At 40.0% G+C, this 26,193-nt stretch overlaps 1 protein-coding gene across 1 annotated transcript in view; it reads right to left on the bottom strand.

Annotated features, from left to right (window-relative positions):
• Positions 1 to 13,616, bottom strand: part of LOC127577460 (uncharacterized) — a 44,130-nt gene extending 30,514 nt beyond the window's left edge. The window contains exons 1-8 of the mRNA XM_052028683.1: positions 13,272 to 13,616; positions 10,663 to 10,797; positions 8,890 to 9,014; positions 7,569 to 7,628; positions 5,452 to 5,565; positions 2,231 to 2,346; positions 1,841 to 1,896; positions 655 to 707 (exon numbers count right to left, since the gene is read on the bottom strand). Of these exons, the coding sequence (XP_051884643.1) occupies positions 655 to 707; positions 1,841 to 1,896; positions 2,231 to 2,346; positions 5,452 to 5,565; positions 7,569 to 7,628; positions 8,890 to 9,014; positions 10,663 to 10,797; positions 13,272 to 13,616 (1,004 nt within the window). The remainder of the gene's footprint in view (positions 1 to 654; positions 708 to 1,840; positions 1,897 to 2,230; positions 2,347 to 5,451; positions 5,566 to 7,568; positions 7,629 to 8,889; positions 9,015 to 10,662; positions 10,798 to 13,271) is intronic.
• Between the last annotated feature and the right edge of the window lie 12,577 nt (positions 13,617 to 26,193).

The following is a 26,193-nucleotide window of genomic DNA, read 5'->3' as shown; positions in this document are numbered from 1 at the left end:
CTGCAAGTCTTTTCAGTAATTGGATTAGGGATTTGTTTATTAATCTCTCTTAATAATTGCAGGTGGGGCTCCAGAACCAGATTGCTGGTCGATACTGTTGTTGTGGTGTGTAGAGGGCTCATTTGGACTGTTTAGTCGGAGGCTTCTTGAAAGAAGCATCGCCCTATCAAGGAGTCCTTGCATACAGTGCAGACAATGCCTGCTCCTCGGGCTCCAAGTCTCCTTGCTGCTTTTCTTCTGGCATCAGCTGTTGTCTTTGGTTTGCTAGTTTGTGCAGCATGCATCAGATCAGGAGGAAGTCTCTGCATGTAGTCGGTGTACACTGTAGGGCAACCCCCCCCCCCCCCCCCCGATACAGGAAACAGAATCTAACTTTTAGAACACCAGTGATATTTTCCACAACTCTGGTGCTAGCATGACCCTTGTTCTGTCAGTGCTCAGCCACTGTTGTAGGAGTGAATTGGTTTGAGAAGACAGGGGAGTATAGAGTAGCCCTTGTCTCCAGGATGCATCTGTTCAAACAGTGCTGCCCACTGCAAATGTCCAGCTGTGAGGTTTCCCTGAGGATGAAGCTGTAATGGTGACTATGCACCAGTGTTAGTTCATTAGCAGTAAGGTGCTTTGAAATGACTGGAGATTGTGTTTGATACTTACTGTGTGATAGAGTTTTGAAAGGAAATGCACAGCAAATGCACAGATATTCCAGTCTGCAGGAGAAAAAAAGCACAGCCTTTTTTACTGTACAGGATCCAAAATAAAACACCATAGACCATAGTACTGCACATACAGCTGATGTCACAGGTCTCATACACTGATGTTGGTCTTAGCCAGTGGGATGTGACCTGCTCTGGTGTTAATTAAAGGCCTGACCTTACCATTGCCAGGGAATCTGCACACCTCACAAACATTGACAAGCACTGAGGAGTTATAGAGGGCGAAAATAGATCGATTGAAAGTGGTTGAGCTGCTTTAAATAATAGCATCAGAGAAGTGAGATAGGGTAAGGTATTGTTCAGGTGTAGAAGATTTAGGAGCTGGTTCAGCAGTGTTCATGAAGGGTGATGGAGGGTTCCTCAGAGGTGAGTGAAGCAAGCTGCCATTGAAAAGAAGCATAAAGCAGCAAATCAGAATACAATGCCTTGTGTAGCTGGCATGAAGTTTTCTTCCATGAATTTGATGTAATTGAGAAAGATATAACATTGGAAAGTATTCGTAATTTCTGGGAGGAGTAATCTCAGAAAATACTCAATATTAGCACAGGTAATTTATTTTTTAACCAGCTGCAAAAATGACATGCTTAAATTTTGCCCGCAGATTTTAAGTATAAAGTACCTTAAGATTTTGGCTTAACATAATGAAACCCAAAGGTCAATGTAATAAATGTATAAAAATCTGTTTATCTACTATAGGTTTACATTGGGTGAATAAAGTAAGTGGATTAACATCTTCAACATGAGAATTAAATTATTACTATTCATTATCATTTTATTTCTATTAATAATTGTAGCTAAACTATTTCATTAAGGCCTTATGTAACTGGCATGAAGTTTGGTGTCACTGAGAAAGATATAGTATTGTAAAGTATCTGTAATTTCTGGCAGGAATTATCTCAGAGAAATACTCAATGTTATCGCAGGTAATCTATTTTTTAACCAGCTTTTAAAATGATGTGCTTAAATTTTGCCCACAGGTTTTAATATGAGTGTGTTAAATAATCTACGAATAATACCAAAAGGGAACTAAATACCTGAAAGTCATTCCACAAACACAATATTTAAACTTAACAGAAATAAGAAGCGGAACTCTGTGATTAGCTGTCAAAAACATTTTAATCTCTTACCTCAAAGTGCACAATAAATGCCACATAGCGATAGATAACAGACCAATTCCAGATTCCTAAGAGGTAATAGAAATAAATTTGATTTTTAGTATTAACACTTTGACACGGAAGGCAATTCCCCAGTGCTGTATGAGGAAGTCAAAGTCCAGATAAATATTACAGATTTAATTTTAGCACAATATGTAGATATCAAATGATATATTTGTGTGATGACATAAGTTAGGTTCAGAGTAGGTTTTCATTTTTCTGAAGCAAACACTCATTTGGTTATTCCAATAAAATTGCAAAGGAATTTAATGTAAATAAGCAGAATGTGAACAATCAGTGACATCTGATTTAATGTTAAACTCAAGCATGAATTCAGATAGGTTAACATTTTATTTTTGTTACCAGATAAACGGCTCTTTGGTCCTCTCAGCGGAAGCTCTTTCTTCTCATGTCCCTCAATTTCTAGATCCCCCACAAACTGACCCCACTGTTCATAGTGAGACAGTTGCTGCTGGAACCTAAAGGCATAGAATCATTGAAAGCACAGTGTAACTATTTGGTATTGGTATTGGTTTATTATTGTCACTTGCTGTCTTTGTTCTTCAAGCTGTTTCCTGGTTTCTGTCCCAAAGTTGTTGTATCATTGAAACTTGAGAGATTCTTATGCCCTACATGTGATACCTTGATGTGGAATCTGGTTTTGAAATAGGTGGGTGACGACAGAGTGGAGAGGAAAGAAGTAATAGGAAATAGTGAATCTGCCCCCATTATTGAGCAAGGGGCAAAAAACACATCCCTAAAGTCTGCAGTGAGGCATGAGGAGAAGTAGATCTCCAAGTCAAAGTGTATCATTTAAAAAGGCAATCAAAGGCACTTAAAGCAATTAAATATGTTTAACATCTGAATCAAATAGATTTGTGTCCCTTTCCGTGTACAGCCATTTCTACCCAATCATTTCAATGGTGCTGCTTAACTGGCCCTAGCTCTAACCTGGTGCTTATTCAGTGGGGGAAAATCTCCTGGCCTAAAGAGTTGGGAAATCAGAGCAAGTCCATGCTGTCCCATTAGATTCCACGAGGAGTCCACTGGCATAGCACTGCTGTCTTGCTTATCAGGTGTGCAAAGCCGCTCTTTAGCCTCTGTTTGGCTTACGAGTTTCCATCCAGTGGATTACTTAAATGCAGGCAGATGCGAATGTTGGCTTCTCATTGCAAGAATCAGGGTAAAGACTTTGCTCAAGAAAGATGAAATAATGGACATAATCAATGCAAGAAAGTCTAGCATAAAACATCATGCTGTACTACCTGTAAATAGACAAGACGTGTAAATAAATAAGAGAAACAATGCTTTTGAAACAAAATAGTAAAAATTATAATTATAAAAACCACATATAATCTATTATAAAAACAGAAAATACTGGAAATACTCAGCAGGTCTTTGGAGAGAGAAACAAGGTTAACATTTCAGTTCTTTCATCAGAACTGGGCAAAGTTAAATACTGCACTTTCTCAGTAGCTGTGACACTTTATTCTGCATTCTGTATTGTTTTACCTTGTAATACCTCAATGCACTGTGTAATGAATTGATCTGTATGAACGGTATGCAAGACAAGTTTTTCACTGTACCTCGGTACAAGTGACAACAATAAACCAATTCCAATTCCAATTTAAAATTGCAGAGAAGTAGTGTGGAGACTAGGAGAAAGTGGTGATGGTGTCAGCTGAAAGAGGATGGTAAGATATGTCTGAGGGGGATGGGAAACGGGAGGAGACAAATTAAGCAGGAGAGGGAAGTAAAATACAAGCTGAATGTTGGAATTGAGAGCTACAAGACTGGAATGGAATGATTGTACTATTTCCAGCATTTTCTTTTTTTTTATTTTCAGATTTCCTGCACCTAAAAATGTTTTTTTGTTTGGATTATGTCCATTATGTTTGTCAAAGCCCAGTGGCTGTGCTATATGTGTAAAGGTTTCAGAAAAGTTTCCAACCAATTTCCTCAAACCTTCCTGTTCCTAGATGTTTCCTTTTGACCTGGATGACAAGACTAGCACACAAGCAAATCATCCTACACAGTTAAAAATAGACAAGATAGGCAAATATGCCGGAGTAATCGTTTGAAGTCTGATCCTATATTTACCCACATCCAGTTCCAGAACAAATATGAAGTAGATGCCATATTTTCCATTTTTACAGTTTGCCTTTGTATCTAAATAATAACTATTATCTAATCTAACAAAGCAATCAAACTGTAATGGGACTCTTCAACAGACAAAGCTCATTGTTACAAAATTCCACTTGTGACAGGAAGTTAAAATTTCAAATTTAACATATAATTCTACAACCAAAAATAATGCAGTATCCTTGCAGGGAGAACACCTACATGTTTGCAATTGTAAATTAGTTTGTAGACTTAACTTGAATGTAAAATTTATATTATGTATTTAGGGAATTTAGTTATACTTCATTCTTACCAATCCAACAAGGTCTGTAGAATTCGGAGGATAGGAAATTGCAGGATTGTATAAAGGCTGGTAATGATTTTGCATGGGCTAACACTACAAGGAGTGGGTTGTGCATTATGTGCCCTGGTTTGTACGTGACACAAAGTACAGAAAACACATTTTTCAGGGCTAGTTCTGCACCCACGCTGGATTGACTCGACATTCCCTGAATTAGGATAACTAAAGCAGTGCTGCCAAGATAAAAAAGATTGCACAGATAGTGCTAAATATATATACGTGGGAAAATGTTGAAAAATACACAGCTCTTTTTAATTTCTATTCAATGTTGAAAAAAGTAACTATTGCAGAGACACAGAACTTAGAAAGCCCTTAACAATTTAGTAAAAACATCGTGGTCCAAATTGAAGAGTTTTTTCTCATTTGTAACAAGAAATTCAATATTGGCACAGGGCAAGCCTGATTAGAGTGTGCTCTAAATTGCAGCATTCCACTGCTAATACTCAAAACTTCTCCTGTGGATTATGTGCAAGTTTATGTTAAATGCCAGTATAATTGATAACCAAGTTTTGAATCAGTAAAAGGCAGAAACTAGACCCAAAATGCACCAGGTGGGTAGTCTTGATGCAATGTAACTGCAATAAATGTAAACATAAACTTGAAAAACCAGAAATATTTGTTTATCTGACTTTTTTTCCATCTGCGATATATGTTATAGGTAATGTTTATTTAAGCATCTAATTTTCAACCTATTTCTTCATTCTTGACAATGAAATCTCAATCAGTTACAATGACAATCTACATTTGTGGCTCGCACTTCAATAAGCAAGGCAGCAGCAGAGTCAACTACCATTAGTGGACAATCTAAAATTAGGATGACCATGAAGCCAGAATTGGAAAGATGCAGAGACCTAGAAGGCTATAGTTATGGAGGATGTTACCGAGAAAGGAAAGGACACAGCCCCAGAAGGATTTGCAGATCGTGCACTGGTACACCAGATCCCCATTTATCTCAGAGCTCTGCAGTCTCTCCCTATCGAAATAATGTTTATTATTTTAATTTTTTTGTGTACTTTCCCCCATGATACTTGCTTTCAGATCTTTAGTCACACAATTAGTTACTTAATTAAACTTCCTCTAAATAGAAAAGCACAGTACTCACATAGCCAGATTTACAGCGAATTGTCTGTTCCACTTCTCATTCGCAAAACCCTGAGCAAGTGCACAGGGGTGAATATCGTTTTTAAAATCAAACACACTGGAGAAAGCTGACCAGCTGTGGGAAAAATGTATAAAGTTGATTAATAGGATGATTTTTATAATTATTTTGCACATTGGATTTGGTAGCTTTACATACAAGTGATAGTGTTAACCAGTAAAATATTGTGTAAAGTTTAAAGGAAAAAGTTCTTTGATCAAGGTAGGAAGGAATACAAATCTGTTTTATTCAAAGAATATAATTAGTACAGCCTCTTCCGTTAATAACAATATTATTGCCCATTTTGGGAGTGATTCTTTTCTCATTGCTATTCCATTCACGTGAGCGAAAGAGATCAAAATTGAATGACAGGGTTAAGTTGGCAATTTATTTTAAGACTTCTGCTTGCTTCAGTTTTCGTGTGGCTTTCAATTTAAATAGTTAGAATAGCCTTTCTAACCAGGCATGGGTCTAATTAATGAATGGAATTCAGGAGATGCTCCAGATGAACATATTGTACTGTTTTGCAACTCCGTTTTCTTCATTTAAAAAAAAAACAAATTTGCTTTTTAAATTCTTTCAATAGGGGCTGTACAGTGGTCTGAACACTTTCTGTCAATCCACTCATTTTTTGATGCGGGTCACTGGCTGTAAGATGAGGGAGAGGAGAAGTTTGGGGAGTGGGGTACCACAAGGTTGAAGGGAGGCAAATTGAAGGAGATGTCTCCCAGACCTTCTTAACTTCCAAAATAAAGCATGTAGGCCAAGACAACATATCTGCACTTCACTGAGGAGCAGTAGATAAAGAGGTTATGTTTTGCTAGGGGTGGGGTGATAAGATTGTATCACTCCCTGCCACTATATATGTAACCCATTGACACATCCAGCCTGGCATTGCCACGGTTGCTTTATCTCTCAGCCTTTTTATCTCCAGCTCCTTCAAGGTTATCACGAGGGATTTCAGCAAATGCACTCTGTTTACGGTTTACACTTGCTGTAAGGAGGTGGCTGAAACTGTGATTGCATCAGCAAAGTGTTTCTTCACTTTCATCACTTCAAGTATGACTGAATTCTAATGCTTTAACAGAGGGAGATGGAGAGGCAGTGAGTTATTCTGATCTGAGATGCAGTCCTCTACATTGTACAAGCAATTTAAATTACAACTTTGAAAATGGAATTGGGTATGTAGCTTTAAAAAATAAGTAGAACTATGGGAGAGAACAAGGAAGAGGGAATAATTAATAATTTCTTCAGAGAGCTGGCACAAATGATGAGCCAAATGATTTCCTTATGTTTGAATGATTCAAAGATTCTGGTGTCCCACCGCTCCATCTCAGGGTCTTTCAACCATGGCACACAATTTGCATCTTCTGTCGAACTAACAACCTTGATGAATTACAAAGTCCTACACTCTGTTAATGTGCCTTTGTTGTGTGCTCACTAGCAGCTTGTTATGCAGGTCAATTCCTATTTTCTTAGTAGTGCGATGCTCTATATTGTTCCAGTCATTCATCCTCCCAGCCACCTGTTTCTGCACTGTCGGGGTGAGGTTGACTGGTTGAAGACAATAGTTACCTCCAGCAAATTTGACCCATAACTGTGTTAGAGGACATACAAATGGCTATTGAACTATCCTTTGACAAATCAATGGCTTAACTAGAGTCCCCATAGAACGGATGAAAAGCCAATATCTTTTTTTGGGTCTTATGTGCACATCCTAACAGCAGAGGTAAAGAAGGGATCTGAAATAAACAGCAGGTTTATTTGCTCAGCAGGTTATGCAGCATCTATGAAGAAAGAAACAGGGTTAACAGTTCAGGTTAGTAATCCTCATCAGAAGGGACATTTCTAACTATGTTATTAGATATCCAACAGAAGGTACAAAGGTACATCTATTGCTAATAATTTATTTTACTCCATTTCCACACAAAAGTATGAAGTGTGGTCCTCAATAATGCCATTGTGAAATAATAATGGCCAGACTCCCTTTTGAGATATGTTCATGCATATTTGTTATCTGTAACATAGAAATCAAGTGTGTTTTTTAAGATGACTTTTAATTGGTGGTTTACTTAGCGTACATAAATCCAAACTTGACATGGAGAAATTCTTCTCCTTCTTCATTCCACTTGTGTGGCTTTCTGCAGAGAAAAATTATGAAATTCTGTAAGCATAACAACTGGCTGCCATTAACACTATTTGCCAACATAAGGGTTATTAATGTTCTATGGTCACTTCTGGCTATGCTAAGTACATCAAGGAAGTATTAATATTTATAGTAAGCACATAGGTTTTGTTTTAATGATGGCTGCCCAGTCTATCTACCTGTTGAGGTGAATCCAAAAAATTCTTTTCAAGGAGAGTTTTCCCAATGTCCCTCAACCAAGAATACTTAAAAGATCAAAAAGGTCTTATTGTTCTCTGCATTATGAGTTCTGTACTTGCCTATGTCACGCGTGACTGCAAGTCACGCATAATTCATTGACTGTGAACAATTTTCAGTCATCCCAAGGACGTGAAAGGATCTGTATAAATCTTTCATTTGCTTAGTTTCTCTTCAGTATTTGACAAATGTTTTCAAGACTTAAAATATTGATTAACCACAAAATATTATTTAGTGGTTCACATGTGAAATTCATTTTGTAAGATAGCTAGCAGTTTGTTAAACATTGGACAGGATTTCAGTGTTAGCAGGAAATAAACTGTGCTTACTGGTGATTTACAGTAAATGTCCAGGTTTTCCCACAGTGGTTCCCTGGAGATCAACTAATTGAGGCATTTCAGAAGGACGTGTCAGAATACCCTGACCAAAATATGCTGAAAAAGCTTTGTCATTCAGCCAACCAACACTACTGGCTTCACTGACTGCAAAGTGACTAAGATGCTTGAAAGGTATTGAATATATATTTGGCTTTCTAAATCATTAAACAAAATAAACCATTAAAAAACAAAATTATTAAAATATGGAAAAAGCAATATGCAGAAAACATTTAAAAACAAGCAAAATCATTTATGTTTCTAAAAATTATTTTAGTTTAACTAAAACATACCTTGCTTTAGCAAATTTTGTCAGGGTGGTTTTAAGTGCTGGAATAGCTCTGCACATAGCCACTGGACTCTGTTAGCAGTGCAATGTCACAGCATAGTCTGTGGGTGCTGGAAAACATTTGCCGAAAGATTTGCAGCTTCCATGTTTGGGGGCACATACAGTCCCAGACTTGGTGGCATTTCTATCGATATGATTGGAACTGTCTATGTTTCCCAGCAACGTTTATCACTGTCTTACATCTATTGCCATGTTTAAAATAAAATTCCTGGCAATGATTTTAACATACAAATTCTTTAATGAATTAATCAACATCATGGTACCTTGAAAATTCTCAGATTTTGATCAATACTGACCTCAAAAGCCCATTGAAAGAAATGTGCCATCGACGATGTGATTCAAGACATTCCAGTTTTAGACCACCTCCACGCCAACATTTCTCACTCTCCGCACTTACAAGTGCATCAAGTTGGACTGGAGACTGAAAGAAAGCTTCACTATCAGCAGGAGAATATTTAGACATCACCTCAATGGAAAAAGTAATTAACAATGCTCTATGAAAGGAGGTAAATCAAACCAAGGTTTATCAATGTATACACAAAAGCCATCGCATCGATTTCTTTCTGTACAAACTTAGCATCTTAACTGTCCTTTATAAAAACTATTAAGCACATAATATGATGCAGTAAAATTACGTTGTCGAAAGTCTGCTTACACAAATCAGTCCTGGCAGCCTCACCTTGTTTCAGTTGCACCCCTTACTTCTGAAATTTAATTTGAGCTGAATCCCCTACTCAAGGTTGACACCACAATTAGTATTGAATGATCATTACAATTTGGAGTGACCTATTTAATTAAGATGCCATCTGCCTAATACAATGAATGTAAAGGACTATATGCAAAGGATAATAGGAAATTTCTGGTATACGGGCCAATTTCACCACCAAATGGTTAGCTGGTAATTGATATAATTTGCTGGTTGTGGAGCACAGTTAGTGGTTACATTTGTTCATTTAACTTTTCAAAAGTTATTTGTTTCCTGCGTAAGCAATAAGACATATGGGAGCACGTTATTATGTGACAGAAATACAGTTTTGAAAAATAAACTTCTCAAGTGAATTTACAGGCAATACAAAATAATTATTGCATTAATTTCTTTTTGTACTGGTCTTTTCTCCTATATAGAATTAGTATCAGGATTTGTAATGTTATAGCTTGAGATGAAATGATGCCAAAGATATTAATAGGTATGAGAAATAAACTGTATACATTGGTATCACTACTATTGCTATCACTACTATTGCTAAAGGATATATTAAATTTAACATTCTATAATTATGTGTCAATTTCTAAAATAGTATTGTCTAATAAATATGACATGACAGCAATTTGAGAATTTCTTATTTATGTTACCATTTCCTGTAATTTTGCTGAAAGTGGTGACACAAGTGGTAAGCAGGGCAGTGAAGAAGGTGTTTGGCATGCTTGTCTTCATCAGTCAGGGCATTGACTACAGGAGTTGGGATGTCATATTGCAGCTGTGCGAAGTCATTGGTGAGACCACATGTATTGTGTGCAGTTCTGGTCACCCAGCTATGGGAAGGATGTCACTAATCTGGAGAGGGTGCAGAAAAGATTCACGAGGATGTTATCAGGACTGGAGGGCTTGGGTTATAAGGAGAGGCTGGATAGGCTGGGACTTTTTTCCTGGAGCGTGAGAGACTGAGGAGTGACCTTATAGAGGGATATAAAATCCAGAGGGGCGTAGGTAAGCTTGATGGTCATCTTCTTTTGCCCAGGGTAGATAAGTCTAAAGCCAGAGGACATAGATTTAAGGTGAGAGGGGAAAGATTTAAAAGAGACCTGAGGAGAAACGTTTTCACGTAGAGGGTGGCGGATATATAGAATGAGCTGCCAGAGGAAGCAGTAAAGGCAGGTACAGTTGCAACATTTAAAAGAAACTTTGACAGATGCATGGATGGAAAAGGTTTGGAGGGATATGGGACAGACACAAGTAAATGGGTCTAACTCGGATAGACATCTTGATCGGCATTGACGAGCTGGGCCAAAGTGCCTGTTTTCAGTCTGCGTAACACCATGACTCTATGATCAGAATCAATGCTCTTTACCTCAAAGATTCCAATTCCATCGACTCTAAGGAACAGCCAGATTTCGCACAAGCCTTTTGGTCTTTGGCCAATACTTAGCATAAATAAGGTTTTATCTGTTTCACTGAATCCCATAAAATGTACTGCATCAGTAGCCTGAAAAAAAAGAAGAAAAAAAAGTTTAATCATATGGTTCTATGGTATTGTTGTACAGAATAAATGGTGGTAAGACAAATCCGGATAAGTATATGGGGGAGAAAAAAAAGGATGCATAGACAGGTCTAGACGAGATAGAGTGGGAGGAGGTTCAAGCAGAGGATAAAGACCAGCACACATTCCAGTCCACATTTTGATCAAGGTCTTTATGCTCTGCTTGTACCTCCTCTCACTCCACCTTGTCTAGCCCTATCAATGGATCTGTTTTATTCTCCCTCATTTCTTCCTCTAGATTTGTCTTAGCACCATTTATATTATTACTCTGTGTACTCCTAGTTATGCAAGGAAGGCCTGAATGTGCTGTCTTTTAAATAAGTGGCCATTATAACAATCCTGGTTACACTGAAGGGTTAAAGAACAAGGATACAATTCCTTAATTAAATCTGTACTTATTTAAATTTTGTGGTTATGGATTAAAAATTTAGTAGATTTAAGCATGGGATTTTCAGATATAAGGATATTAACATTGGTTCTGATCACAATTGGCATCAATGGGCAATGAGCTTTAACCCACAGTGTAATTAGATAATAAATCCGAACCAAAGGTCAACCTTGGGCTATAACATGAACAAACTAATTATTGCTATGCTTTTTAATCTGTCCTGGAAGTAAATTCTTCCTGGTTCCTAGGACATTATTTGTGGCATTCTAAATTCTCCTCTAGCAACCTGCTCTTATGAGTTATCAAAGTGTCTGCTCTGAAGACTCTCATATTTACTTGGGTAGTGTCTCTTGAATGCAATAGAACTGATGCCTGTAGAGTTGGCGATGTACATTTGTTTTATGTTCATTTGGATGGAAGGTACAAGATCATTTAAAAGAGGACAATGTAGACAGAGTAGAGTGTAAGTATAGCAGTTCTAAGAACATAAGAAATAGGAGCAGGAGCAGGCCATCTGGCCCATCGAGCCTGCTCTGCCATTCAATAATATCATGGCTGATCTGGCTGTAGACTCAGATCCACCGACCTGCCTTTTCCCCATAACCCATAATTCCCCTACTATGCAAAAATCAATCTAACTGTGTCTTAAATATATTTAATGAGGTAGCCTTTACTGCTTCCCTGGGCAGAGAATTCCACAGATTCACTACTCTCTGGGAAAAGCAGTTTCTCCTCATCTCCGTCCTAAATCTATTCCCAGGAACCTTGAGGCTATGTCCCCTAGTTCTAGTCTCACCTACCAGTGGAAACAACCTTCCTGCCTCTATTTTATCCATCCCTTTCAAAATGTTATATGTTTCTATAAGATCCCCTCTCATTCTTCTGAATCCCAGCGAGTATAGTCCCAGAAGACTCAATCTCTGCTCATAGGCTAACTCCCTGATCTCTGGAATCAACCTGGTTAACCTCCTCTGCACTGCCACCAAAGCCAGTATATCTTTCCCCAAGTAAGGAGACCAGAACTGCACGCAGTACCCAGGTGTGGCCTTACCAGTACCCTGTACAGTTGCAGAATAACCTCTCTATTCTTAAATTCTATCCCTCTAGCAATGGCTAGCATTCCATTTGCCTTCTTGATAACCTGTTGCACCTGCAAACCAACCTTTTGCGATTCATGCACAAGCACAAGTCCCTCTGTATAACAGCACACTGCAATCTTTCACCATTTAAATAATAATCTGATCTTCTATTTTTCCTTCCAGAGTGAATGACCTCACATTTACCAACATTGTACTCCATCTGCCGGACCCTTGCCCACTCACTTAACCTATCTATATCTCTCTGCAGACTCTCCACATCCTTTGTGGAGAGTTCTTTTGTTTATAAATATTTACAACAAGGAAGGAAACCACTGAGTCTATGCAGGCTTTTGGAAAATCCCCTTCAGAGCCATTCCACCACATTGGTATTGGTTTATTATTGTCACCTGTACCGAGGTACAGTGAAAAACTTTTCTTGCATACCATTCCTACAGATCAATTCATTGCACAGTGCAGATACATTGAGTTAGTACAGAGTGCATTGAGGTAGTACAGGATAAAAACAGTAACATATAATAACGTATAATATATATAATAACATATTTCCTTGTAACCTATTCTCTCTCACATGCCCATCAACTCTTCCCTGATTCTCCTGCCACCCTCTTGCATTTTATTAGGGGTTTAGTATTGGATAATTGTGGAGTTTGTAAATGTGGAATTGTAATCCAGTGGCTTGTCTTTAATGACATTTACTGGAACATTGTACAAATCTGAGATCTTAATATCAGTTATATAAGCAATCATTCAGTAATACTTAAGCTACACAACACTGGAGATGTAGAATTGTTTAAAGCTGTTAGAACAAAACAGTTGTAAACAGAAGACGCTACAAAAGTCATAATAGTTTTTAAAGTACACTGTCATTGTAGAAGGATGACAATTCAGGTACTGTGAAGCATCAAATCAGCATTAAAATATTGTGGTTGTACCTGTGGGTGGTTGAGTAAATTTGGAAGATATTCCATTTGTTCCAAGTTGGAACCCAGCAGTGACTGGAGCTCTCTGCTTTCAAGTCCACCAGTTCCGATATATATCTCTTCTTCTCCTCTGCGGCGCGTCACCAAGTTCTTTCTCTCCAAGGCAAATTCATGATTGTCCTTCCAATTCGTCCACCTGAAACTATGGTAAAGGATTATAAATGTTATTTTTTTCAATTCATACCATCTCCCTGGAACAGAATACCTGCCATTTAAAGGCATTGGGTCATTTTCCAGCAGATTCTTTGCTATATAGATGCAAAGAATAAGCAAGATGATTAACAAAAGACCAATCATGTTCACTAGAGTCTACACTTGCCTTTCACTCCAGTGTCTAATATATTGCTGATGGTTGCATAATGACTCAGGCTGAGTGTTGACACATTACACTGATCCATCTGCTCTATGTCATTGTCCACTGAATGCCTTACTTGGGAAAGAAACATGGTTTCAATAGGCAATTGCATCTCTTTACAGTTTTGACACAACTGTCAACTCTCCTGCTGACTTTTAATCTTTAACTGGCCAGTAACAGCTCTTAGCTTTGAAAAAAATTAGCATTTCTTTTTTATCACACTGTTCACTTTTATAGTTCTTGGTGTAATAAGATATTCATCTCATAGGAAGATGTTAGGAATCATGTACAGAAGGAGGTTATTTGGCTTGCCATAGAAACCTAAGCCTAACCAAAACCTAACAGAAATCCTGACACATTGTGCCAATGTGCACAATGACTTCTAGCTGCTCACCCTCCCCCTTGAGAATGTTCTGCAACTGCTCATAGAAGAAACCTAATAGAACGAGCTACATGGTTCCTTGAAAGTGGCATCACAGGTAGACAAGGTGGTGAAGAAGGCTTTTGGCACGCTGGTCTTCATCAGTCAGGGCGCTGAGTGTCGAAGTTGGGAGTTTATGTTGCAGTTGTACAAGATGTTGGTGAGGGTGACTTGGAATATTGTGTTCAGCTTTGGTCACCCTGCTATAGGAAAGGAAAGGTTTAGAGGGATATGAACTAAATGCAGGAAAATGGGGCTAGCTTAGATGGGCATCTTGGCCGGCATTGACCAGTTGGGCTGAAGGGCCAGTTTCCATGCTGTATGAATCTATGACTCTATGAGAAATCTAAAACTGCACAAAGTATCTTAATTCTCTAGGGACTGCATGTATTTCTATACAGTTAAGTCTTGAAAGGTTAGATCTAGTTATATATTTAGTGCATGACTAATAGAGAGTTATTAGATATAATTACGTATAAGACCATAGGGATAGAATTGGGCCATTTGGCCCATCAAGTCTGCTCTACCATTCAATCATGGCTGATTTATTTTTCCCTCTCAGCCCCATTCTCCTGCCTTCTCCCTGTAACCTTTGACACCCTTACCAATCAAGAACCTATCAACCTCTGCTTTAAATATACCCAATGACTTGGCCTCCACAGCCAGTTGTGGCAATGAGTTCCACAGATTCACCACCCTCTGGCTAAAGAAATTCCTCCTTGGCTCTGAAGAGACGTCCTTCTTTTCTGAGGCTGTGCCCTCTGGTTCTAGACTCTCCCACTACTGGAAATATCCTCTCCATGTCCACTCTTTCAATAATTGATAGGTTTCTATGAGATCCCCCCTCTTAAACTCCAGTGAGTACAGAGCCATCAAACACTCCTCATATATTAACCCTTTCGTTCCCAGGATCATTCTTGTAAACCTCGTCTGGATCCTCTCCAACACCAGCACATCCTTCCTTAGATATGGGGCCCAAAACTACTCACAGTACTCCAAATGTGGTCTGACCAATGCCTTATAAAGTCTCAGTATTACATCCCTGCTTTTATATTGTCATCCCCTTGAAGTGAATGCAAACATTGCATTTGCCTTCCTTACTACCAACTCAACCTGCAAGTTAACCTTCAGGAAATCCTGCACAAGGACTCCCACGTACCTTTGCACCTCCGATTTCTGAATTAGCTCCCCACTTACAAAATAGTCTGCACCTTTATTCCTTCTACCAAAGTGCATGACCATACACTTTCCAACACTGTATTCCATTTGCTGCTTCTTTGCCCTTTCCCCCAACCTGTCCAAGTCCTTCTGCAGACTCCCCGCTTCCTCAACACTACCTGCCCCTCCACCTATCTTTGTATCATTCGCAAACTTGGCCACAAAGCCATCAATTCCGTCATCTAGATCATTAACATGTAACTTAAAAAGAAGCAGACCCAACATCGACCCCCACAGAACACCCCATGGGTGTTGGTGTCATATCGGTGTTATTTATTGCAAGTGGTACTCCCGGTACCTCCTCTATATCAGTGAGACCCGACACAGATTGGGGGATCGCTTCGTCAAGCACCTTCGTTCCATCCGCTGTAACAGCCAGGATCGCCCACAGTCTTCTTCCCAAGGTTGGGGAATCAAGAATTAGAGGGCATAAGTTTAGGATGAAAGGGAAGAGATTTAATAGGAACCTAAGGGGCAACTTTTTCACCCAGAGGGTAGTCAGTATATGGAATGAGCTGTCAGAGGAAGTAGTTGAGACAGGTACATTACAAACATTCATGGACAGTACATGGATAGGAAAGGTTCAGAGGGACATGGGACGAGCTCAGATGGGAATCTTGGTCGCTCAGAGAGTTGTGAATCTTTGGAATTCTGCACAGAAATCAGGAGCAGGAGTAGCTACTCAACCACACAAGATACTCCCCTATTTAATAAGCTCATGGCTGATCTGCCATTGGCTGTTAGGCAGCCACACCTCATTCCTGCCTATCCACAATATTTCACCCCCTTGCTTATCAAATAACTATCTACTTCTGCCTTAAATATGCTCAAAGACCCAATGATGTTTAATGAAGAGAGCTTGTGTTGAGAGGAAAAGCTTCACCTTTTTGCCTCAAGATAGATAGATAGGTAACTTTATTAGTCACATGTATATCGAAACACACAGTGAAATGCATCTTTTGCATAGTGATCCCTTATTTTTAAACCTCAGAATGCTGTGGAGGCTGAATCACTGAATACTTTCAAGGTTGAGACGACATTATTAGACTGCAGGGGTATCAAGTGATGTGGGAAACAGGCAGCAAAATGGTACAAGATCATATCTGCCTTAATCTTAAAGCTGCTGTAAAGCCTGTCCCTGCTGCTAGTTCTTATGTTCTTATGTTTATTCCTTAGAGAGCTGTCATTGGATATATTGTCAGATGTATCATACCAGTTCCATTTTGTTACTTCTTCGATGGAAATTTAATTAATAAAACAAACTGACAATTTTAGATTGTTTACATTTCAGCCTTCATCTCTCAATTTAAACTCCAAAACTAAATCTTCACCAGTACTTAAAAATAATAAATTGTATGCAGATAGGTTTTCACATTTGTGTTTTAACCAATGAATTTTAGTTTCTGGAAATATATAGCTTAAGTATTTCACTAAATTGTTTGATTTGTATTGTCAATTGAGCTAGAAGACTTTATGAAGGTACGTCATAAAGTTATTTTTTGTGAATTGAGAAATCAACAATTTCAGAGTCATTAAATTCTTTCTGAGGGCTATGAATCTTTGGAATTCTTTAAGTATGAATTAGGACCAGCAGTAGGACATGAAATACCTCAAGGCTGCAGAGTCACTCAATAATATGTACAGAAGGATCTTGGAGTGCAAGTTCATAACTCCATGAAAGTGGCAACACAAGTAGATAGGGTAGTACATCAGGCATACGGCATACTTGCCTTCATCAGTCAGGTTGTTGAGTACAAATGTTGAGAAGTCACTTTGCAGCTGTACAAAACTTTGGTTAGACCACATTTGGAGTATTCTGTGCAGTTCTAGTTGCCACATTTGCAGGAAGGATGTGGAGGATGTGGAGGCTTTGGAGAGGGTGCAGAAGAGGTTCACCAGGATAGTGCCTGGTTTAGAGAGTATTAGCTAAAAGGAGAAGTTAGACAAACTTGGACTGTTTTCTCTGGAGCGTTAGAGACTGAGGCATGACTTGATAGAAGTATATAAAATTATGAGAGGCGTAGCCAGGGTAGAAAGTGTCTTTTTCAGAGAATGGAATGTCAAATACTACAGGGCATGGCTTTAAGGTGGGGGGGGGGTGGTGGGAGGGGTTATTTTAAAGGAGGCTTGTGAGGCAAGTTATTTAGAGTGTGGTAGATGCCAGAAAAGGACCACAAATGTGTTTATGTAAATAATTTAAGCATTCTCAAACGAAGATTAGGACCCATTTAGAATTAGAAAGGAAAGCTTCTGCGGGCAGATGGCACGACTGAGCTAATAACTAGGCACCTTAATTAAGAACAGAAAATATTGGAAATACTCAGTAGGTCAGGCAGCATCTGTGAGGAGAGGCACAGAGTTAACGTTTTAGTGAATGACCTTTCATCAGAACCTCTCATGTCATTGACATGGGACATTAACTCTGAGCATTTCTAGCACTTTCCAGCTGTACATAGGACATAGAACAGTACAGCACAAGTTTATTGTCATATGTGCAAGTACAGTGAGGTACAGGTACAATGCAAAACTTGCTTACAGCAGCATCGTAGGCACATAAATTCAGACACAGAATATAATTTATGTATAAATTATACAGGAAATTAAGAAAGAAAGAAGACTGTGTAAGCAAGACAATAGTGCAAAGCAAAACAATATTGCAAAAAACACAATTAGAAACAAGTCCATGGTAATGCAAGAGGTGGTCTGTAGTGTTCTGTTGCTGAGGTAGGATTAAGGTTGTGCAGGTCTGTTCAAGAACTTGGTGGTTGTAGGAATGTAGCTGTTCCTGAACCTGGTGGTGTGGGACTTTAGGCTTCTGTACCTCGTGCCTGATTCTAGCAACGAGAAGAGGGCATGGCCCAGATGATGGAGATCCTTGATGATAGATGCTGCCTTCTTGAGGCAGTGCCTCATGTAGGTGCTTTCAATAGTGGGGAGGTCTATGCACATGATAGACTGGGCTGTATCCACTACTTCCTGCAACCTCATGTACCTGTGCATTGGAACTGCTGTACCAGGCCATAATGCAACTAGTCAGAATACTTTCTACAGTGCCTCTGGAGAATTTTGTTAGCATATTTGGTGACATGCCAAATCTCCTTCAGCTTTTAAAAAAGTAGAGATGCTGGCATGCCTTCTTCATGATTACATCTATGTCCTGGACCCAGAACAGAACATTCTAAGATGTTAACACCCAGGAATTTGAAGCTGCTAACTCTGTACACACTTTGGCCCACAATGTTCATTCTGATCATGATGCCAATTCAAACTAATTCCATCTGCCTGCACATTGTCTATGTCCCTCCCTTCCCTGCCATTTCATGTGCCTGTTTAAACATCTCTTAAACATTGATATCTTATCTGCTTCTACCACCTTTCCTGGCAGTGTGTTCCAGGCACCTACCACTCTCTGAAAAAAACTTGCCTCACATGTCTCCTTTAAACTTTCCCTCTCTCACGTTAAATCTATGTCCTCTATTATTTGACATTTCCATCCTGGAAAGAAGACTCTCTCTACCCACCTTTATATTCAGCACATGCAATTAATTTTATTGCATAAAGGAAAATAATCATATGGTTTGTATCGTAAAAATCCTTAGTTAGGGAAGAAAGTAAGGATGGAGACTTCGGAGGGTCTGGTCAATGTTCAGATCCTTCTTGAATACAAGTTCAGTGTCAAAGGAATGGAAGAATGCCTACATGGCTAGGATTCTTGGGGAAATGCCGATGTCCTGCTGATGTTGCTTGATTTTCAGCAACTCTGTGGTTCCAAAGCAAGCACAACAGTTAAAGGTGCAGTTGACTGTTTTTTGGCTGTGTTTCTGATGCTGGGAAACACCTTTGTTTAACTCGATTGAGCACTTTAATAATGTAATGGAACAAGTTGATAAGAGTGAAATGGGTGAAAGGACTTTGAAAATCATTTAACAAAGGACCAGATAACAAATTGGTATTATTACCATTGCCCTATACTTCAAGCGAACCAATATCATTTTCAGTGACCAGGATAACTTACGCATCTCCTGGGCAGAATCTGACTAGTTGATACTCATCTACCACGTGTGATAGGAACTTAGAAATGGTGACACCATGGATGCAAAGTTAACCAAGGGAAAGAAAGCAGTAAGAGGCAGAGACTCTTTTCAATTATTGAAGATTATTTAAAGCAACTTAAGCGATTGTGTTATTTAGTTATGTTTTAGACATGCATTAATTTTTTAAATATACCAGAGTCATGGAAATGGGCCTTGTGGTCCACCACATCAAGTTTGACCTTATTGTCCATCTACACTAATCCCATTTGCCCACATTAGGACTGTATCCTTCTATGCCTTACCTATTTAACTGAATGTCTATATGCCTTTTAAATGCAGCAATTGTATCTGATTCCACCACTTCCTCTGGCAATGCCTTCCGGATACCTTTGTGTAAAAAAAACTTGCCCCAAGTTCCCTTTTAAATCTCTTTTACCTCTCCTCTTAAAACTATGCACTCTTGATTTCGATACCCCACTATGAGAAAAAGATGAAGGGTCTTGTTCCGAAACGGCGACTGTCCATTTCCCTCCATAGATGCTGCCTGACCTGCTGAGCTCCTCCAGCGTTTTGTGTGTGTTGCTCCAGATTTCCTGCATCTGCAGTCTCCCTTATAGTCTCAGTAACTGTTGCCTTGAAAAGGCTGGATTGTCATGAAAGACCCATTCAGCTATTGTTTTCCTGCAGTTTGGAGGATGCAAATGTAATCCACAATTTAAAAAAGTGGGGGAGAGACAAAGTAGGAAACTTCAGACATTTCAACCTATTGTCAATCATGGGAAAAATACTGGAGGCTGAAATAACAGGACAGTGGCACAGCTAGTAAAGCTTGCTGCCTCACAACCCCAGTGATCTGAGTTCGATCCTGACGTTGGGGCTGTCTATGTGGAATTTGCACATTCTTCCTGTCACCACATGGGTTTCCTCCTACATCCCATGGACACGTGTATTGGCCACTAGTGTAGGTGGGTAGCAGAACCTAAGGGAAATTGATGGGAATGTTGGGGGGGGTGGAATAAAACAGGATTAGTGTAAATGGGTGCTTGATGTTCAGCATGGACTCAATGGGCTTCAGGGCCTATTTCCATGCTATAAGACTCTATGACTTGGAAACAATCAACAGTATTAGAAAAGGTCAAATTGATTTTTGTGTTTAAGAAACCTACCGAAGTTTTTTTTTAAGTCACTGGTAGAATGGATAAGGAAGGACCAGTGGTGTGTGTGGATGTTCAGAAAACCTTTGCTAAAGTGCCAAATAAAAGGTTAGTTTGTAAGATGAATAGCTATACATTAGGGTTAATATACATGCATGGTTTGACAATTTATTGACAGACAGGAAACAAAGAGTAGGTCTTTTCCAGGTGGCAGGCAGTAGTTGGTCAGGTATTGTAGGGATTAGTACATGGGCCTCAGCTCTTCATGATATGTATCAATCACCTGGATAAGGGAAAAGAATGTAATGTTTTGAAGCTTGCCAACAATGTAAATCTGGGTGGGATTGTGAGGAGGGTGCAAAAAGGCTTCAAGGCGATTTAGACAGAGTTAGTAAGTGGGCAGAAACTTGGCAAGTGCCACACAATGCAGATAAATGTGATGTTATCTGCTTCAGTAAGAAAACCAGAAGGGTTTAGATATTCAATTGGAAAGTGTTGATGTACAAAGACATTTGGGTGTTGTTTTACATTAGTTACTGAAAGCAAACATGCACGTGAATTAAGCAGTTAAGAAGACAAGTGATATTTTGGCCTTTGTTACAAGAGGATCTGAGTACAGGAGCAAGGATATCTTGCTACAATTATTCAGAGCCTTGGTGAAACCACGCTTGTAGTATTGCATGCAGTTTTGGTCTCCTTTCCTTAAAAAAAAGGATATACTTGCCTCAGAGAGAATGCAGAGAAGGCTCAGTGGACTGTTTTAATTAGTGTATCATGTGTCCTCACTGAATTTATTTTCTCTCTCTTCTCTAGATTTGGCACATTTAGTCTGTGTTCTCCTCCTAGCCTCAGTACCTTACTGGAGACTCAGGAGACTGCAGATGCTGGAATTGGAGCAAAGTAAAATTGCCGGAGGAAATCAGGGGGCTAGGTGGCATCTGTGGAATTTGATAGGAAAGGAAGGTGGAGCATGGAACCAAATAAGGTGGGGCGGGGGGGGGGGGGGGGGGTGGGATGGGCAGATGGGAACAGTTGTGGGAAGGGACTCAGTGGGAGGAGTGTGTGGGTAATGGGACGATAGAGTGGGTGGAGGAGGGGAAAGAAACAGGGTGATAGGGGACAGGGGTAGGGTGGGTGTGCAGGAGGAACTGGGTAGATCAGGAGAAAGGATAAAGGCAACAGATGGGGAGCAGGTTTCACGTCACCTGCTCTCCCTCTGTCCCTCTTTTCTCTCTTCCCTCCTGATCCGTTGAGTCCCCCTACATCCGGCCCACCACCTCCATCTCCTACCATCCTGTTTCTTTCCCTCTCTCGGACCCACTCCATCTGCCCATCACCCACACACCCCTCCCACTGGGCTCACCTCCCTTATTTGATTCCATGCTCCACCTTGCTCTCCTGTCAGATTCCATCATCTGCAGCCCTTTGCTGCCTCCACCTGTCACCTCCCAGCCTCTGTCACCCTCTCCGCTCTTCCCTCCTCGATCTGGCAATCACTCCTCCTCACCTGGATCCGCCTATTGCTTGCCAGCTTGTGCCCCATCCCTCCCCCTCTGCTCTTTACACTGACTGTCTCCCCTTTATCTTTAAGTCCAGATGAATGGTCTCGACCCGATATGTCGATTGTCCTTTTCCTTCAACAGATGCTGCCTGACCAGCTGAGTTCCTCCAGCAGTCTGCTTTTTTTTTCCACCTTGCTGCTTACTCTTCCTGCTGGCTTTTCCTGCTTTCCACTTATTTCTCTGCCAGAACTGTGAATTTCCTGCCCTTTTCCTGCTCTCAATGCTTCTGCCAATTGTCTTCCCTATTTTACTGTTCGTGACTTTTTTTTTTTCCCCTTTCCCTGCCTGTAGAATTCTCCCTCTCTCTTCATTCCCAGTGTTGTCTCCCCAGCCACCGTTGTCCATTCCATCTTTTGACAGTTCCTGTTCTTGTTCCCCATGTTCACATACTGATTCCTTCCAGTCTCCCCTTACTTCCCTTTACCTAACCCTCTCCCCCCCCCCCCAATGTTCCCCCATCTCTTTCCTCTCCCCGGACACTAAATCCATCTCTTCTCACCACTACTTTCCCCCTTCTAATAAAAAATATGCAAACCTGTGGACATTCTCTGAAGCAGCAGTCAAACCAATAGTAAACAGTGAGCGCTGTGGCTCTAAGTATCCAGTGAGTTTATAGAGTGTTAATCCTTTTAAAGGTAGCAGTTTGGATTCTGTGGATCTGCTTAATCCTCATGATTTAGGTAGAAGGAGCATCTGGTAAAATGGCTGCTGCCGGTAGCTATCCAGCATCGTGGCACAAATGTACATTTTGTGGACATCTGGGGCAACAATCTGCTGGAGGAACTCAGGGGGTTAAGCAGCATCTGTGAGAGGAAAGGAATTGTCCACTTGCAGTCCTGATGCAGGGTTTTGACCCAAAATGTCGACAATTCCTTTCCTCCCACAGAAGCTGCTCAACCCCGAGTTTCTCCAGCAGATTGTCTGTTGCTTCAGATTCTAGCATCTGCCATTTCTTCTGTCTCCTTTTATGGACATTTAGTCTAGACCAAAGTCAAATTCAGCTCTGATGGCTCCATGCAAATAATTTGACCTTACACAGTAAGAGCAGTAAATGGATGAAACCAAATAAAAATGCTGGTGCTGGAAATCTGAAACAAAACAGGCAGCACTCGAAATACTCAGCAAGTCAGGAAGCACTCGTGAAAAAAGAAACAGAATTAATGTTTCAGGTTGAAGTCATCCCTACAACTTCACCTCCACAGCAACCCTGGCCACATCTATGTCCCATTTGTTCCTCCTCCCACTAGCCCCCCCCCCCCCAACTTTATCTGCAACGTGGATACTTCTTCCTCTCTTTTCCAAGAACAGCCACTAAATTGAGACTCTGAACAAAATGCTGAAATCCCATGTGGTAGTTTTTCAGTTACTCAGCCATTTTTTGTTACATTTTTTCGCAAGTCTTCACCAGAAATATAAAGAATAGGGAAGCAATTTTATCCTGCCCATTCAGAATAAAAATAATTTTGCCCTCCAGCCCCTATTGTATCTGTTATGTTTGTTCTTTATCAAGAGACAAACTTCGCGTGGGTGTAACATCTGAACATTTTATTAACGAACACCAGAGTGGCTTGCTTTCCCTCTCTTTTTACAGCCACTTCCTCTTCCCCCTACTGGGAACTGTAGTTCTTTATTATGACTACATAATAACACATCTTCCCCCTTTAAAGAAAAACAAACACAATACTTTGTCCTTATAAACCTGCCAAGAACCATTGTCCACTCAGCAGCTTTCAATCAGTCTCTGAGGTGGTTTAATGGTCCTTTTTGGGCTGGTACTTGTTTTCGCAGGTGTGTTGCTTTCATTTGCTGCATTACTATTGGTGATTTCCTGGGAACTCTGGTCCACATGTTCACTTTCTCCATATGCTGGCCCCTTTGGTGTACTGACAGGGGACAGACCACAGCCATGGGTTGGAGCTTGTCGTCGTAGATCCACGCAGTTCCTCCTCAGAGGTGTCCCTCACTCCATCTGGATCTGGTATGAATGTGAATTTACTTCCTCTTGCACAACTCCTTGCATGGACCATGTGCCAGAATCATAATCTCGGATTCACACTTAATCCCCAGGCTTCAGGACTGGTAGGCTTTTCGCTGTCTTGTCGTGATTCTGTTTCTGTTTTTCTTTCCCTTCCTCTCTAGCCTGTTTGACCTTGTGTGTTCCTTCAGGTGTCAACAGGTTTTCATGTATTGGAAGGTTAGTGCATATGCATCGACCCATCAGCATATGGGCTGGTGAAAGGCCATTCTGCTGTGGCACACTTCTGTAAATCATTAGACTTCTGTGGAAGTCCTCTCGTCCACCTTGCGCTTTCTTCATGAGGCCCTTCACCACCTTAAATGAACTCTCTGCTAGGCCATTAGATTTTGGGTGATGTGGGCTTGAGGTTATATGTCGAAACCCCCAAACATTGGCAAAGGATTCAAATTCACAGCTCGAAAATTGTGGACCATTGTCTGATACTACTTCACATGGAACTCCATGCCTCGCAAACACAGCTTTCAGGAACATAATAATTGCTTTACTGGATGTTGATTGCAGTGTCGCAACCTCTGGGTAATTGGAAGAGTAGTCTGTTACAACAATATGGCTCTTCCCATTACAGTCTAACAAATTCACTCCAACTTTGAAATATGGCCTATCTGCTACAGGGTGTGATGTAAGTGGTTCTGCTTGCTGCTTTGGTTTGTAGGTAAGGCATATTTCACAGGAAGCAGTGGTCCAGCTGATGTCTTGGTTCATTCTTGGTCAGTGCATCACTTCACGTGCTCTATGTTTACATTTTTCCTCCCCAAGATGCCCTTTGTGTATCTTCTGGAGCATCTCCTTGCGTAGTGACACTGGAATCACAAACCTGTTCCCTTTGAAGACCGTATCTTTCACTACTGAGAACCGTAGTTCTTCATTATATCTACATAATAACACATAATAACACAGTATCATCTACCTCGTGAATAGATTGCTTCTGCTACCTCATCCAGAGCATTGACTCTTAAACCAATACACTTGTGACATTCTGAAGACATAAAGGACATAAAATATTTCTTTCTTCTTATTAATTCATTGAAAAGCCAAAAAAGTGCAGATGCTTTTAATCAGAAGTAAAAAAAAAGGAAATGATGGAAATATTTCACACTTCAGGCAGCGTTTGTGCAGAGAGACAAAGAGTGTTTTTATCAATGATCTTACCACAAAGCATAGGAACAACAGCTGGCATTATTTATCTTCCTGCAGATGTTGCCTGGTCTACTGAGTATTTCCAGCATTTTCTGTATTTATTATTAACTCATGTATGGAGCTACTTTCTGATGAAATTATCCTTCCGCTATTGAATATAAATTTCATATTTCCTTACAACTTAGAAGGAGGCTGTATGGCCCATCAAGTCTACACTAGCTCTCAGAGCAATTCTTTCAATGCCCTCTCCCAGTGATTTCCCTGTTGCAGTGACTGTGACCAAGTCACTGAAGAGACTGGAGAAAATGGTAGATGTAGAAGCTTGTTATTCAACATGACAAGCAGACATTTTCTTGGAGGCCTTCTCAGTAGAAACTCCCTGAACTCAAAGTACATCGAATTTTTATACTCTTAAGAACGAAAATGGCAGCGGGTGATTCAATGCAATTTCAAACACTACAATAACAATGTTTATTTCAAAATTTTATGTCAAACAAATGATTCCATTGAAGTATATATTTACTGTGGGAGCATGCTATAACTGACAAGACACATCTGAACATTCAAACATGTTTGTTTGGACAAAGTAATGCACATGGATGGTTAAAACTTTTCTGAGGACAGAAAACCCAGGTACCCAAGATTAGTGTTGTGAGGGCTGACTCTCTGGGGACACAGGTATCTTAATTATTGATAGACAGAGCAAATATGCCTGTGACCATGTCTGATGTGCTAAGTGACAAAATAACTTGGCTGAAGGTAGCTGATGCCTGGTTTGATGTAGGCCAATTAACATAGACCTATTGCCTTATACAGTATGTTTGGCTGCTGCACTCGAGAATGTCTCATGATCTTGACAGTTTACAAACCATATATCTTGAGCAGCCAGCAGGCAGCCTCCAGCTGTGGAACAGTAATCTGTGCTCTGCAGATAGTACTGTTTCGGTTACATTGC

Source organism: Pristis pectinata, chromosome 13 (genome assembly GCF_009764475.1).
Source record: "Pristis pectinata isolate sPriPec2 chromosome 13, sPriPec2.1.pri, whole genome shotgun sequence".
In the NCBI taxonomy this organism is placed as follows: domain Eukaryota; kingdom Metazoa; phylum Chordata; class Chondrichthyes; order Rhinopristiformes; family Pristidae; genus Pristis; species Pristis pectinata.
Note: the sequence above shows the minus strand (reverse complement) of the source record. Positions and strands in the feature narration are given on the sequence as shown.